The sequence below is a fragment of the Pteropus medius genome, unplaced genomic scaffold (genome assembly GCF_902729225.1).
Source record: "Pteropus medius unplaced genomic scaffold, Ma_sr-lr_union100, whole genome shotgun sequence".
In the NCBI taxonomy this organism is placed as follows: domain Eukaryota; kingdom Metazoa; phylum Chordata; class Mammalia; order Chiroptera; family Pteropodidae; genus Pteropus; species Pteropus medius.
The window spans coordinates 15,550,842-15,565,135 of record NW_024349803.1 but is presented as its reverse complement, the minus strand read 5'-3'; the positions used below and the strand labels follow the sequence as shown (position 1 = coordinate 15,565,135).

General features: G+C 39.8%; 1 protein-coding gene across 14 annotated transcripts in view; it reads left to right on the top strand.

Moving 5' to 3' along the window:
• Positions 1–14,294, top strand: part of ULK4 (unc-51 like kinase 4) — a 378,927-nt gene that overhangs the window by 166,976 nt on the left and 197,657 nt on the right. For 12 of the 14 annotated variants that reach the window (XM_039837390.1, XM_039837398.1, XM_039837392.1 and 9 more), the window contains one exon: positions 5,026–5,074. The exons of the other annotated variants lie outside the window; for them this stretch is intronic. In XM_039837390.1, coding sequence (XP_039693324.1) covers positions 5,026–5,074 — 49 coding nt within the window. The remainder of the gene's footprint in view (positions 1–5,025; positions 5,075–14,294) is intronic. 14 annotated transcript variants of the gene reach the window in all.

Below are 14,294 nucleotides of genomic sequence, written 5' to 3'. Positions count from 1 at the left end.
CTGTGCTTCCTGTGATAGAAACATTTGGTTGCTTTGTTTCACTCAACATGTGGATTATGTCTCAGGGCTGTATTGGGCATCTATTGAGGTAATAGGCAGAAAAGCATTTTGAAAAGTTGCTAATGTAACATACAACCCCTTTACTTCCATCTAAAATCTCCTTTCTGTTGGAAAACACTTGCTTTTCACTTAACCATAGTTTCTCTTAATGAAATTCATACCTTTTTCATGCTATTTTAGGCAATGGAAAATTTCACAGGTACGTTCTGGTATAGCCTTATTTTCTAACTTAATTCTAAGACTTTCTCAGCAAATGAAGGCAGTCACCTTTATAACTTAGATTAAGTTATTTTTATATTGTATATCTTTTTTGACCACTGGGGCGTAAACTTCCTCAGGGAAGAAGTATAATGCCTGCCCATAAAGAAGACTCTATAGATCTTTGTAAAATGACGAGTCTAAAAATTCTCTGTGCTAAAGCTACTGAAATCTCAACCCTTCCTCCCTCTTTTTGTGAAAAATAATTCCTTAGATGTGTACCTTTATTGGTAAGACTTCTGCAATTCTCTGCAAGGGGATTAGCAAGCATTGCAGGCAAGGGCAAACATTTCAAAGAAAAACATTACAAATATTGTTGCTTTCAGGGTAGATATAATATGCTATAGCTAAACATTATGAAACCATTTCTTTTTGAAGCTGATTCACTGAACCAGTCATTTGAAATTCTGCTTGATGTTAGAGATTTTTTAATTTAAAATGACTGCTGTTGGTCCACTAGACTGGCAAATTATGTAAATCATAAGAAATGAAAAGCTTTGTTTGTAGTCTAGTGCTCAATTACGAACAAATATGTACTCTGAAACTCCTCGCCAGTATTGTTGGAAAAATCTTTAAAAGTCCAGCATCTATTTGGGGTTTCTACACAACTTAGCCAGAAGTAGCTTATTCAAAGACTCAAATGTGAATCATAGGTAGGCTCAAGTAATCATATGAGCCATTTAAATCTGGTCTAGAGGTCAGAGGCAGGGAAGTCAAAGAGATTTGAAACTTGAGAAGGATTCTCCTTGGCAGAGAGCCTTTATTTCTGGTTTTGGAGATGGAGGAGGCCATGTGGCAAGGAATGTGAGTGGCCTCCAGGATCTGAGAGGGATCCCTAGCCGACAGCCAGCAAGGAAATGGGGACATCAGTCCTGTATCTGAAAGGAACCAAATTAGGTGGCGTCTCCGCCAGTCTGGGACAGTCCCTTGTCCTTGCCTCCTCTTTCATGACTGTAACACTTTTTAAGTGCACTGGGTCATTATTTTGTAGGATGCTCCTCAATTTGGGTTTGTCTGATATTTTTTCGTGATTAGATTGAGGGTATGTAGCTCTGGCGAGAGCAGCCGGAAGTGGTAAAGCGCCCTCCCCAGTGCGTCATATCTGGGCACACGTGACGCTGACAGCTCTTATTCCTGGTGATGCGAAGCATGCTCACGTGGTCAAGGCGGTGACGGCCAGCTTTCTCCTCTGTGAATGTCTCGTGGGGAGGTACATTGAGACAATGCCGGTGTCCTGTTTTTCATCATATTTTGGTGAGGTCATGTTTTTAAACTGCCACAAAGTTCAAATTTTTTGTCATTAGATCCAACAGAAAGAAACCCATGGCAAGGGCTCAGTAGTGTTAATCATGCATTGAGTTCTGAGATAGTTTCCAGGAAAACAATTTCCCAGTACTAAGTAAGGTCCATATGACAAGATGAATTCCTGAAGTGCAGAGATGGTGAACGGAGAAATCCTTTGGAGAAGACAGTGTCCCTATGGATAGAGTCGCCTGCGGAGATGGTAGGTCTGGACTTCTGACCCTTTATATGTATTGTCTCTGCCCATACGGGTGGATAAAAACTTCAGGCTAGCAAACTCAAGACAGTGCAGCTCCATGGACTAACCGTGATGTACCCTGAGGCCTTTATCACTGTCGGGGCCTGCTTTCTTTGTCCCACAAAACCGAGCTGAGAGTAGGCAGAGGTCCTTTGCCTTCCTCTCCCTGGACGTCCCTCTCCCATACTTCCTCTTGGCTCTTTTGTCCGAATAAATAGAAGTCCGGTGGGGTAGGGTGGGGGAGGAGGGGCTTTGCTTCCTTTTAACTCTTGGTTTTGGTTCATCCTTATTTTTAGCCTTTAAAGGAAAGTTTAAAAAATGTTAATGATGGTTTGAAATTCAGCCCAATTCACTTCCGTAGCTCTATGAACAGAAATGGAGTAATCTCCCTATTCCTACATTTCCGATCTAAGTTGCAACTCATCATTTATATCTAAATATTGCTAGATTTACTTCACAGTCTTAACTATCAAGCATCAAATAAATTTTTAAAAATTCCCAACATCAGGGCAACATTTACTTCAGGTTACAGGAGGGAATTGTAATGCCAGGTGATACATCCTGAAGATTTCCATAGGTTTATTCAAAATTTTCTAATTCAGACAGCACCTCCTTTGTTAATAATAGAAACCACAAATGTACAAAATCCCAGTGAATCTTCTGAAACAAAACCTGTAAGGAAAACCCTTTAACCACACACAATTTGTCATTAAGTTTTACTGTTAAGGGAAGGACCCGCCCCCCTACCCCCAACAACAAAAACCCCACAGCAAAGTAATCCCAGGAAATACATTTGGGAAGGGAGGTATATTTCAATTTACTCATCTGGAATCAGTTTTAAACACACTGTATACTTAGATGGCTAAATAAAGGAAGAAAATTATACTGTGATGTAGTTAATATCTTCACAACTCTTCAAAGGTTAGGGATAATTTCAAAAAGATCTCTCTTTTGTTTGGTTTTGGTTTAAAGCAATTCAGATAAATCTCTTTACTACCTGTCCTCTAGGCTGTCCATAAACCATAGAAATTTCATTCTTTTAGAATATAGGATATAGCAAGCTCATGTAGTAAAATGATATTGGCAATTTAAATAGTGGTGGCCAACCAAAACAGAGCCCCAAATAAGATAGCCTTTCGCATCATGATTTTCCAAAGTCTACTGTGATGATTTAAGATTTGCCGCCTGAATAGTTCCTTGAGAATCAGCCACCTCAGCTTTCTTTAGAGGTGAGCCAGGTCCTCCCTAGTCTACAGAGACCCGAGCACTGGAGCTTCTAGTTAAAAAAAAAAAAAAAAAAAATTTAACAAGAAGTAGTTTTATTTAACTTGAGTTCCCTTTTTATTTACCTTGTGGGGCTCTGCATGATGTTAGTCGGAGAACAAAATTGTTACGGTTGATTGTATTCAGAAGAACAAACTGAAGTGTTAGAGTTGAAGGAGCCTCAGGAGGTGGTCATGTCAGCCTGCTCATCATGTGGAGACTCAAAGAAGAACTAGTTGTAATTTTCAAGAATGATTGAAGGTCATCGATGTAGTCATGCTAATAATAGAATATATTTTAAAGGACTATCACGAAGTGTATTGTGAGTAGGTGCTTCTGGATCCAATGTCAGGGGAGACAGTGGTAGAGGGATGTGTAACTTCTGGGTACCATTGGAGAGGTAGCGATGTCTGTGTTCCTGTGACTTTCTTGGCTTTGGTTGCTAGGGCAACTCTGAGACGCCTGGGCTTTTTCAGCCTGGGCCTAATAAGAGTATATGTTATAAAAATTTTATAAGACCTATTTAGGAAAAGACATGGTTTACGTCTAGGAAGCTGAGGAAGGAGATTGGGAATGTGCCGGCCTATAGTCGCGCTTGGTCTTGAGTTTGTGCTTTTCCCGTCCTGCCCAGCCATGGTCTTAGAAGCTTCATTCTCAGATCTGAGTCTTCAATTGCCCAGGAAATGAGAGAATGTAAACGAATTTTGTATTTGTAGTCATAACTTTTCCCTCTACTATATCAAAAGTACAGAAACAGTCACATTTGTTTTTGGTGGATACCTATGGCTTCTAAGTGCTTCGGTCTTCGAGAACTCTCTTTCTACGTCGCTTTCCCTTAGCTCCTATTTGTAAACACTGTGACCTTTTTTTGACTAGTCTCAGAGGCTTTTTTTTTTTTTTTTTTTAAATCCATGTATTACCACCATGGCCAGACAGACTGTATGGAGGCCGGGTAACAAATCCCTTTTCTGCCCACTCGGCATGCTCTGTGAGGTGACAAACCGCCCAAACCCACAGTGGTGGCAGCGTGCCGAACGGCTACGGTTTGTCCTGCAAAGTAAGTTCCAATAAAATTAAGGAATTCAATTTTTTTAAAACCAAAGCAGGATCAGCAAATTATAACTTGTGGGCTACATGTGGCACACTGCCTGTTTTTGTAAATAAAAATTTTTTTTGGAACACAGCCATGCCTATTCATTTATGTATTATTTATGCCTGCTTTTACAGTGCAGTGAGAGAGTTAAGTAGTTACTATAGAGACTGTGCCCCACAGAGCTTTAAATATTTACTCCCTGACCCTTTACAGAAAAAAAGTTTACTGACCATTGGACCAAAGGAATATTTAGTGATGAGGCATTGTTTCTTAAAAAAAGGAAAAAAAAAACCTCACTTTTTAATCAAGGCTATTTTCTCTTTAAATGGCATGAAAAAATTCTTCTCTTAGATGACAATTTTTTCCTAGGTTTAATGAAGGAAGTGCCTAGAGTCTGTTGGATGATTGGTGTCTACTTTTTTTGAAGTTAACGATTATTAAAAAATCACTGTACATTAAATCATTAATGCTAAGTAGATATCATATGAGGCATATATGAAAGATTACAGTGTGACATGCTTATAATTTAACTGCAGTGCTGATTAGTTACATGATTTTAGCTGGCATTGCCTATTTTGATAGTCTTTATAATTGAATTTTAATACAATTTTACATTTATAAATATCAATCTCTTTGAGATTTTACTTGCTACACATCAGTAAAGCTAGGCTAATAGTCATTTGCAAAGAGGCTTCGTATTTTTCGTGTTTAATAAATGCAATTCAGAGTATTAAAAATGAGTCCATATTTAATCATATGCGAGTTAAGTATGAGCTGTCTAATGTGTGGTTATCTTTTTATTTCTTAACAGACTTGTAGAAGAAAGCAAACTGATCTCACTCATTTTTGAAGTAATTCTGGTAAGAAAGGAAATATGCATCTGAAATTTAAGTGGAATTTTAACAGTTTTAAAGTTTTGATCACATCGTGTGCTTGGGTTCTAGCCCTTACTTGGCCCAGAAGGCTTTTGTGTGTCCTCTGTCATCTTACTTAGACTTATGGGGCCTCAGTGTCCTTGTCTGAGCTGTGTCCAGCTCTGAAGCTACATAGGGACACCTGTTTAATGACCTGTTCTCTTTTCACATTTTATTTCCATTGACTTATCTACTATAGAAAGAATACTTTATCTGAGGTTAGTTTGTGGAGAGAGGGCAGAGTTTGTGCCTCAGAATGAATTTTCTGATGTTCGATGCGAAGTCCTCTCACGTGTAGTCACGGGGCGGGTCAGCCGTTTATGCCTATGGACAGAAAGTTGTCTTCCTCGGAATGTAGAATAGCTTAGCTTCCACACACCATTTATTCACAGAATGCATCTTAATTAGAAACCATCCATCAAAGAAAACCTTGCATCTGTGGTTCTTATGTGTAGGGAATAAAATGGGATGCAGAATAGACCTTTCTTACTTCCGATAAATCCCATTTATACTAAATACAGATTAGAAAATTAGGCTGAAAATCGAGTTGGTGCTGATAGCAGTGAATACCCTTAATTAAAGAAATGTTATTTCGTACCTGGGTGGGTTATCCCCCTTTGCCAAGAACTTTCCCTCCATAGCTAATTGACAGCACAAGGGACAAAGGAGGGAACAGATCAGCCAGATCAGCCTATCCTACTTTGGTCATTCATGGAGCGGTAACTGCGATGGTCTGATAACTCCACACATGGAAAATTAGCGCTCTTTAATCATCCTAAGATACAAGTTGTTTGTATGTCGATGCGGCTGTCTGGTGAGACGTTCTTTTTCTTAGCTCCAGATCACCCCTTCCCTTTCAGGGGAGCCAGTTGGATTTGCTGAGCTATTTGAGTTGGGCAGGGAGAAGGTGTGGGAGTGGGCGAGAGCCTGGATTGAATTGCTTCAGATAGAAAAAGGAGACTTTAGAGCCAGTATTAGGAGAATAAGTAGAGAAAAAGGAGGTGAAGAAACATGGAGATGAAGGGCTTATGGGGATTTTGAAGCTTTGCCAAGTGGTCTGTGTGTCCCCACCTTCAGCGAGATATGCATTTCTTGCTGATTTGTTGTAGAATTGGATTCGTTTTGGAGAGCAGTGGGTGCAGTAAGCTGCTGGGTTTTGGACACGTGGTTGGGCGTGGGGCAAGAGTCAGTGCTGTCCAAAGTCACCTGCACCTGGCTTGAGTTTGAAAACACACTGGCGTTGCACAAAAGGAGAATACTCTAGAGCTAGAATGGGCCTCAGTGGGTGGATGGGCCTCATCCCTTGCTGTGGCTGAAGGGCCTCTAACCTGTTAAGGTCAATACAGCTCCTTTGGTGACTGATAAAAAGTTCTCATCCTGTCCTTTGGCAATCATCTTGAGGTCTACACTCCACACATAGAAAATTCCTTCATGCAAGTTACCAAAACCCCTCCATACTTGATTAATCTTTGTATAATGAGCACCTAGCAATGCTTCAGATTTTATAAACCGCGGTAAATGTTTAATTGGTTAAGGTCATGATTTAAACCATGGTCATTGTGTTGTAGCTGTTGTAGGGAGCGGGTGGAAGGTGACATCTCTCCAGGTTAGGATTTCAGCTGGTCCTGAGCCCGGTGACCTCTCAGGCACATGTGGGATGATGCTCTTCCTTCAACCAGAACAGCTCCATACTCAGGTGTTTTGTAGGGCAGTATTTTAAAAAGAGGTCCTGCTGCTAAAATAAGTAAAGAAAAAACAGTTGGAAATCACTGCTTTTCTCGACAGGACGTTGATGTCCTTGCAGAATATTGTTCAATTCCTATTCTGCTCTTGTCTTTCCTGAGTTGAATAATCGCAACTTTTTTTCTCTTTATAAATAAATTTTTAATCAACGAAATATCTTTGTGTCATTTATCCTGTGAACTGTTACCTTCTCCTTTCTAAATTTTTGTCACGGAGCTAGGCATGATAGTATTTTGATTCTGCAAGGTACACTTTTTTCCCCCCAGATTTTAATATTTCTGAAAATGGGATGTACTTTCCAAATCAATGGCATTTTATAATTGCTTTCAGCCAGGTGACCTGGTTATCATTGCCTTAACCAATTATTTTACTTTTATTTTCTTTTTATAAGTGCCCAAGAGCGATATAAGGATATATGTCTAAATATATCTAAAAGAGCTCTTCCAGTAAAAATAAAATGAAAATTCTGTGTAATAAGAAACCACGTCATAGTTTAACGGGCAGCATTTTTCTTAGCGCTTGATAAAATAGTGATGCATCTTAGAATGGTTGGATTCCTAGTTTCAGGAAATATAGTTTATTCTTAAATTAAGTTTGGTTCAAGTTCAAGGGCCTATCTGGGGTCTAGTGTGTGAGTAGCAGTTTCAAGCAATGATTTGATCAGAAGGAGAATAATGAAAAGATTGTGTAGGCCCTGCCTGCTTCACTGTTGCTTATGTCCTAAAAAAGCAAAAGAGCATTTGACTCATTTATCTGGTGGTCCACTGTGACCTCTTAATTACTTTTTTCTTTACTCTTAGTCCATGACTGTTTTCCAGCTTCTGTATAATGCACTTAAAGCCTGATTACAGGTTTTATAACTTCCTCCTTTTTTTTTTATAGCGTTTCTCATAAGATATGCTGTTATCAGCAGTGCATCCTCTGCTAGATGTTTTTCATTAAGAAAGCAAACCTTTCTCTTCTGATGGGCAGGCATTGCAGGTAGCTTCTGTGTCTTTACCTCTGGCCTGGAGGAAAGTGAGGATGAAGAGAGCAGAATTTTGAATTTGATGTCATATTTGTGCTAAATAGCCATGTACAGATCTTTAAAAACGATTTCTGGGGCTGTGCGCGGGAACAGGCACTCCAAGTATGGATCCTACTGGTTAGATACATATCCAATCAAAAGTAGTTTTTATTATTTATATGAAAAAGATGAAAGCCATCTCCAGTTGTGACTGCCGACTCAGAAGGCACAGTGCTCCTTCCTGTCTGGGTGCCTAATATCTGGGCCCCCGGGATTCATGGTGCAGGGGGCGGGCCATGCGTAGGCCCATAACTGGTTGGGAGTAGTGTGGGAACTTAATGGGGAGAGGTAGAGAATGCCGTGGATCCCAAGGAAGGAAGCAACTGACAGCTCAGTGTGGAGAGAAGAGTCTGACAGAAGAAGTAACCTTTGAACATGGCCTTGAGGGAGCCGTCATGATGAGCGGGGGAGTCCAGCTTGGTGGGTGGTGAGTTCTTAGCTGTGCCTGGACCACAGATCATGAAGTGTAGGGAGTGAGGCTGAAAGGCGGTTTGGGATCCTGCAGGGTTTTATGCTTTTTCATATTTGTTCGGCTTTGCGAATAATTTATGCTTTCTAAAATCAAATGGCATCCTCTACTGAAAAAACAAACAAACTCTGAGAACCCGTATGCTGCAGGGGCTACGTGCAGTGAGGAGGTAGGCCGCTCAACCACAGGGTTGGGACTGGGAGAGAATCAGGCCTGGGGTAATGGGATTATACTGGAAACTTGAAGCAACTTGAAAGCTGGATTCTGGGAGTTCTCTGCAGGTCTCCATCAGCAGGGTTTTTGAGAGCAGCCAAAATGACTGCAGGGAAGGAGCATAAAAGACAGAGAAGGTCTCAGAGGTCCGCTCCAAGGGCCCAGGAGTACTCACCCCATGTTCTGGGCAGAGAGGAGGCAGGATAATTTTAATCCAGAGCTCCAGCCACGGAGTCACTGCTCTAGGCAAGCCACACGGTGGGAAAGCCAGGTAGTTAGCTGATCGCCTTCTAAAAAGAGCCATCACAACATCTGGGTGCTGCTTTGCTGGCCAAGCCTATTGGATAAGAGTACTGTATTTTTGTGGCGGTGCGAGCAGCCATTTTGGGTGGGGATGGAGGCTGAGGCAGCACGCACTGGATTAAGCTGAATGGATTTCTACGTAGTCTTCATGGTCCCCAATGGAAGAGGCTGGTGGCTTGGTTTTGATGTGCAGAGTTGCCGCATGAACAAGAAAGAAGGCATCCTTTTTCCCCTTTTGCCACTTTTCTGAAGAGTAAAAGTTGCATCTAAACATGTCAAGTATGCGTTTGGATGGATCGGCCTTTGCATTTTGCTATAACTCTAATCTCTCTTCATTTTATTTCAGTGGTTTATTTCAGTGGTTTTGGCCTACGTCAGTAAATCATTTTAATGCCAAGTAATAGAGGCATACTGTTCTTCATTGGGAAAAAAAAATTTTTATTCACGGCAGATTTTCCAATACGTGCCAAAATATCGCTGTCATGATATTTTATGTGTCTGTTCCAAAACAAACAATTAAAGAGCAATTTCAGTGGCAAATGTTAACAATAAAAATGAGATTAGCAACACACCAGTTTGACAATTATATTGTTTTAACAATTCTTGAGGATAGCAGTTGAAGCGAGCTTCAGTAAATCTTTTGAGTCAACTGTATCTTTAGAAGGGATTCCCTTTACGACAGGCCCGTGGAGCCTAAAGGATCCAATCACTGAGACACCAGCGTGGTATAGACGGCAGCCACGTTCCACTGAAGGAGTGTTTTTGATCCTGTGTGTATGCATCAGGCTCCATTCTCATCACAGCCCACCTAATGCGAATTGGTTCTTAGGGTATGTTAAAGTGATAAGTTCCTCATACGTTTACAAATCTGCACGCTGGTGTCCAACATGCCATTAATAAGATTCTGCTGTGCACATGGGCATGACTTTCTAAACTAGAAAGCAAGATTTGATTAAAATTTCAAAATGCTTGATTTAGGAAGATACTTTCAAAGTTATACTAAGAGTACTTATTAAATGCAGGAGATAAATCTGATTCTTTAACCTACACGTATACCTATTCAGGACTTCTGTAGGTTGCAGAATGGAGCTGTATAACCAGTTCTTGTGTATGCAAAGATGACTTTACACACTATTAACATACTGTCCTTAAAGTATGTATTTTGAGGTGCTTTTATGGGGGGATGGAAATGGATTTGCGTGAATCTGTTCTTTGTCGCTTAAGTCGTACGTTTGAATTTGCAAAATAACTCTCTAGGGCTAAAATGCAATCTGTTGATGAAGCATTGAGTGAGATGAAGTTGCCCACGTAACAACTGAACAAATGACTTTAATCTGATTAATGCTACGTTTACTTGGTTAGCTCAGTACATGGGCTGAAGCTAAGTAAAATAAATGTATGTCCTTACTAATGCTTAACTAGTTTCTACAAATCAGCCCAATTGGTTTGGAAGAAGATGGACTTTGTTAAGATAAAAACCACGTATTGTACCCACTGAAAAAAATGCTAAGCCAGACCTTGGCATATCTTTGGCCAGTCACAGGGCACTTGTTGGGCGTGTTCCACCTACGGCTCCTCCCAAGTGAGTCTGAGTTTTATGATCGTTATTGCTTCTAGTTCTGCTTGGTTGGGCATGGGCTTCACTTTGAGGAAACAGTATTCCTTCTTCCTTCTTTTTAAGGGCACAGTCTAGTTAAAAAGCATGGAGGTAGATGAAAGACAGGACAGTAAATAACGCACTTCTCAAGAGTGAGCTTTTGTATTTTTTGGTTTTTATTCTTGATTGTGGAATTAGACTTGTGGACAAGCGAGGGTAAAATTAGGGCACATCAAGTGAGTGAGGCCTCAACGAGGATGAACCACAGATGAGGGAAGGGACAGGCATAGTCCATTAAGGGGGCCTGAGGGAGACTCAAGAGGAAGCATACCACGCGTGAACTTTTGAAGAAGCACAAAGTCAGTATGGCACTAAAAGAAGAGGCGACGTTTTTGTTCAAAGGTCCGTGACTCTTAGGTGCTTGCATGAGCCTTTCCTTCTGCACCCATCTCCGGCCCGCGCTGTTGACTAGATTCCCCCCACTGACCTGCACTTTTCAGTAGCATAGCCCCAGAAAGCACGCTGAGCCCTTGGAACATGGCTAGTCCAGACTGAGATGCACTCTGTGTCAAATACATACTGGATTTCCAAGGAAAAAAAAAGTACGAAGTAGCTGGTTAATCTCCTTATATCAATTACACATGAAAATGATAACATTTTGGGTCTATTGGGCTAAATGCGATAGTATTAAAAATCCATTTCATTTCTTTTTACTTTTTCACTGACGCTTTCAGAACATTTACAACACGTGGTTTGTGTTCTATTTCTGTTGGATGGTGCTGCAGTAGATGATTTCCTAGGTTTTGTATCCTCAGTTACGCTGTGAGTTTTGCTTAGGGAAGAAACCACATGTACAGCCTCATTGACCCCCCAGCCCTTTGCCCTCCCTGCTTTTCGCCTTTCTGTGTGTCCTGATTTACTAGTGACCAAGTGAGGGAGGTGAGGCACGGCTGTCACATTTCGATCTTTCCTTCCTAGATAGCGGTCTCAGCCGACCTTTCTCCCCTGGATTGGAAGAAGAACCAGTAGGAAGGGCCAGTGTTCTTTCGTGTGACATACTCACGAAAGGCGGTTTGTTGTAGCTCCCTTGAATTTTGACCACGGACGGTGACACTGCTCAATTTTACTCCTTTCCTAACTCTGGACTGTCTGGGGATGCCCGGCCTTCGGCCATCTTTGAGTTCAGGCTTGTATTAAAAAATAAAATGCCTACTGTGAATATTAGGCATTACCTAGTCTCACTACCCTTTTATAAAATGAGACAAAGTGAAATGATTTTTGATAACTACAGAGAATGCCTGGAAGGGCCTAAGGTAAAGTGGATGATCACTCATCCTCAATGTGTAACCACTGAATGTTACTTTTTCTCAAACTTCTATGGTAATACAGGATCCCATAAAGTTTATTCAGGAACAAAACAATTGAGAAGACCCACTTTTTAAGAAAGTGGAAGTGTCAGCAAAAGTTACTAGTTTTGATTACATAAAGCAGCAAGCATCTATAGCATTTGCCTTGGATGCTCTTTTGCATTTGTTTTCTTGGATGAGCAAGAAAAAGCAGAATTTATGTGCTTACCCAGAACTGCAAAGGATTTTCCGATTGAGCCAGGAAATCTGATGCACTAAAGTAGTGTACAGATTTATGGGAAAAGGAGAGCTTGTTAAATAGCTCTAGCAAGTGAAATTGGATTTTGGATTTATTAGAGGTACCAAATTGGAGAAAGACTGTGATGAGAAGCCAGTAAAGGCAAGTTATTACCTAGGATTTTTAGGTTTATTTTTTCTGCTGACAAAAACAATACATACTTATAAAGAGTTCAAACAGTACAGGATTATCTCACACGGGATGTAAAGGCCTTCCATAACATCACAGATTACAGCTCAATGCATATTCTCTTCATTATTTTCCACACATGTATTATATTTTTTTTTTCAAAAATAGGACCATACTAAATATTCTGCTTTGTATCTATCTTACTTCATAATATCCATTGCAGCAATGCGTGTGTATGTATATATGTATTACATGTTCTCCTTGATGCTCATGTAATATTTTATTGTGTTAGCATAATTTATTGAGCCAATCCTCATTGATGGACATTTCAAATCCCCACCCCCCAACTTTCTGCGTATATGAGCAACTCTGAACTGAATATCTTTGTCCTATCTTTACACATCTGTGTGAGTTTCTATAGGGTGTTCTGAAGCCGAATTATTATACCAAAGTATATGCGTCTTTGGTATTTTAGTATTACTCTTCAAAATGGTAATTTTAAATTGCCCACACAGCTGTATAAAGCAACAGCTTTTTCGCCACACTCACAACTGAATATTATTGATCTTTTAAATCGTCAGTTGTTTGTATTTTGAGCTGTTTGCTTTTTAATATCAGAGTCACATTTATCCATTTTTTTTGCTTACAGCGTCTCTGTTTTCCAGCATGCTTAGGAAAGGACTTCTAAACAAGGTTATAAAATATCAACCCATCTTTTATTCTATACATTTATGATTTCAGGATTAAATTTTAAATCTTTGCTCCAAAATAACTTTGTCATGAGGAATGATGCAAATCCAGCTTTTCTCTTCCCCATGCTCCCTCTCACCGTCACTGATTTGTTCCAACTTATTCGTTGATGCAAACCATCATCTGGTGACCTGGATACCATGTTTATCCTTCATTCACTGTACCTCCACATATTGTTTGTCTGTATTGACATACAATAAGATGCATTTATTTATTATGTATAATGTGATGAACTCTTACACAGGTATATTCAATCAAGATAATGAACCTAGTCGTCATCTCCCCTCGCCCCCCAATTCCCTTGTGGCTATCTATAATCCTACTCCATTCCAGTCTCAGGCAACTATTAATTTGCCTTCAGTCACTGTAGATTAGGTTGTATTTTCTAGCATTTTATGTAAATATGTAATAAGGCATGGATTTTTTTCTTTCTTTAATGGACCCCTGGCTGCTTTGAGCATACTTCATTTCTTTTAGGGAGAAAGCATCGTGTCTGATGTTAACATCACCACTGTGACTTCCTTTGATTAGTGTTAGTAAGACATATATTTTTTTCCCCATTCCTTAACTTTTAACCTGCCTATGCCTTTATATTTAGAGTGATTTTTTAAAATTAATTTTCAAATTTAAGTATAGGTATATAGTCTTATATTGGTTATATTAGTTTTAGGTGCACAATATAGTGATTCAACGTTTTCATACCTTACAATGTGATCACCCCACTAGTTCGAGTAATCTTCCGTCACTGTGTAAACTTATTGCAATATTATTGACTATATTCTCCTTCCCTTTCACCCCTCCCCCCAACTCCTCCCTTCTGGCAAGTATCCCTTTGGTCTCTGTTTCTGTCAGTCTGTTTCTATTTTGTTTTGTTTTGTTTTTTTTTAGATTTCACATATAAGTGGAACCATACGGTATTTGTCTTTCTTAAGCAAAGAGCACATGGGACCTGAATAGATGTCACCAGTGTGTGGCTTAATGAAATCTTTATGTATACTGATTATTTGATGCTTCCTGTTTTAGTATTTAGTTTAGGATTTAGTGTATCATGAATGTTTAGGGTCCGGATGTCTCATGTGTGTTTAATGACTCATGAATAGTAGGCACCTTTTGCTCTTTTCACCCACTTTTATTCATGTTTAGCGCACATATGCTCTATCTATATTTGTAGGCTTCATACATCTCATTTATTTTCTTCTATATCAGAATTAAATACTCTCAAGTAGTAAGGCCACTTCACGCGTTACATGTA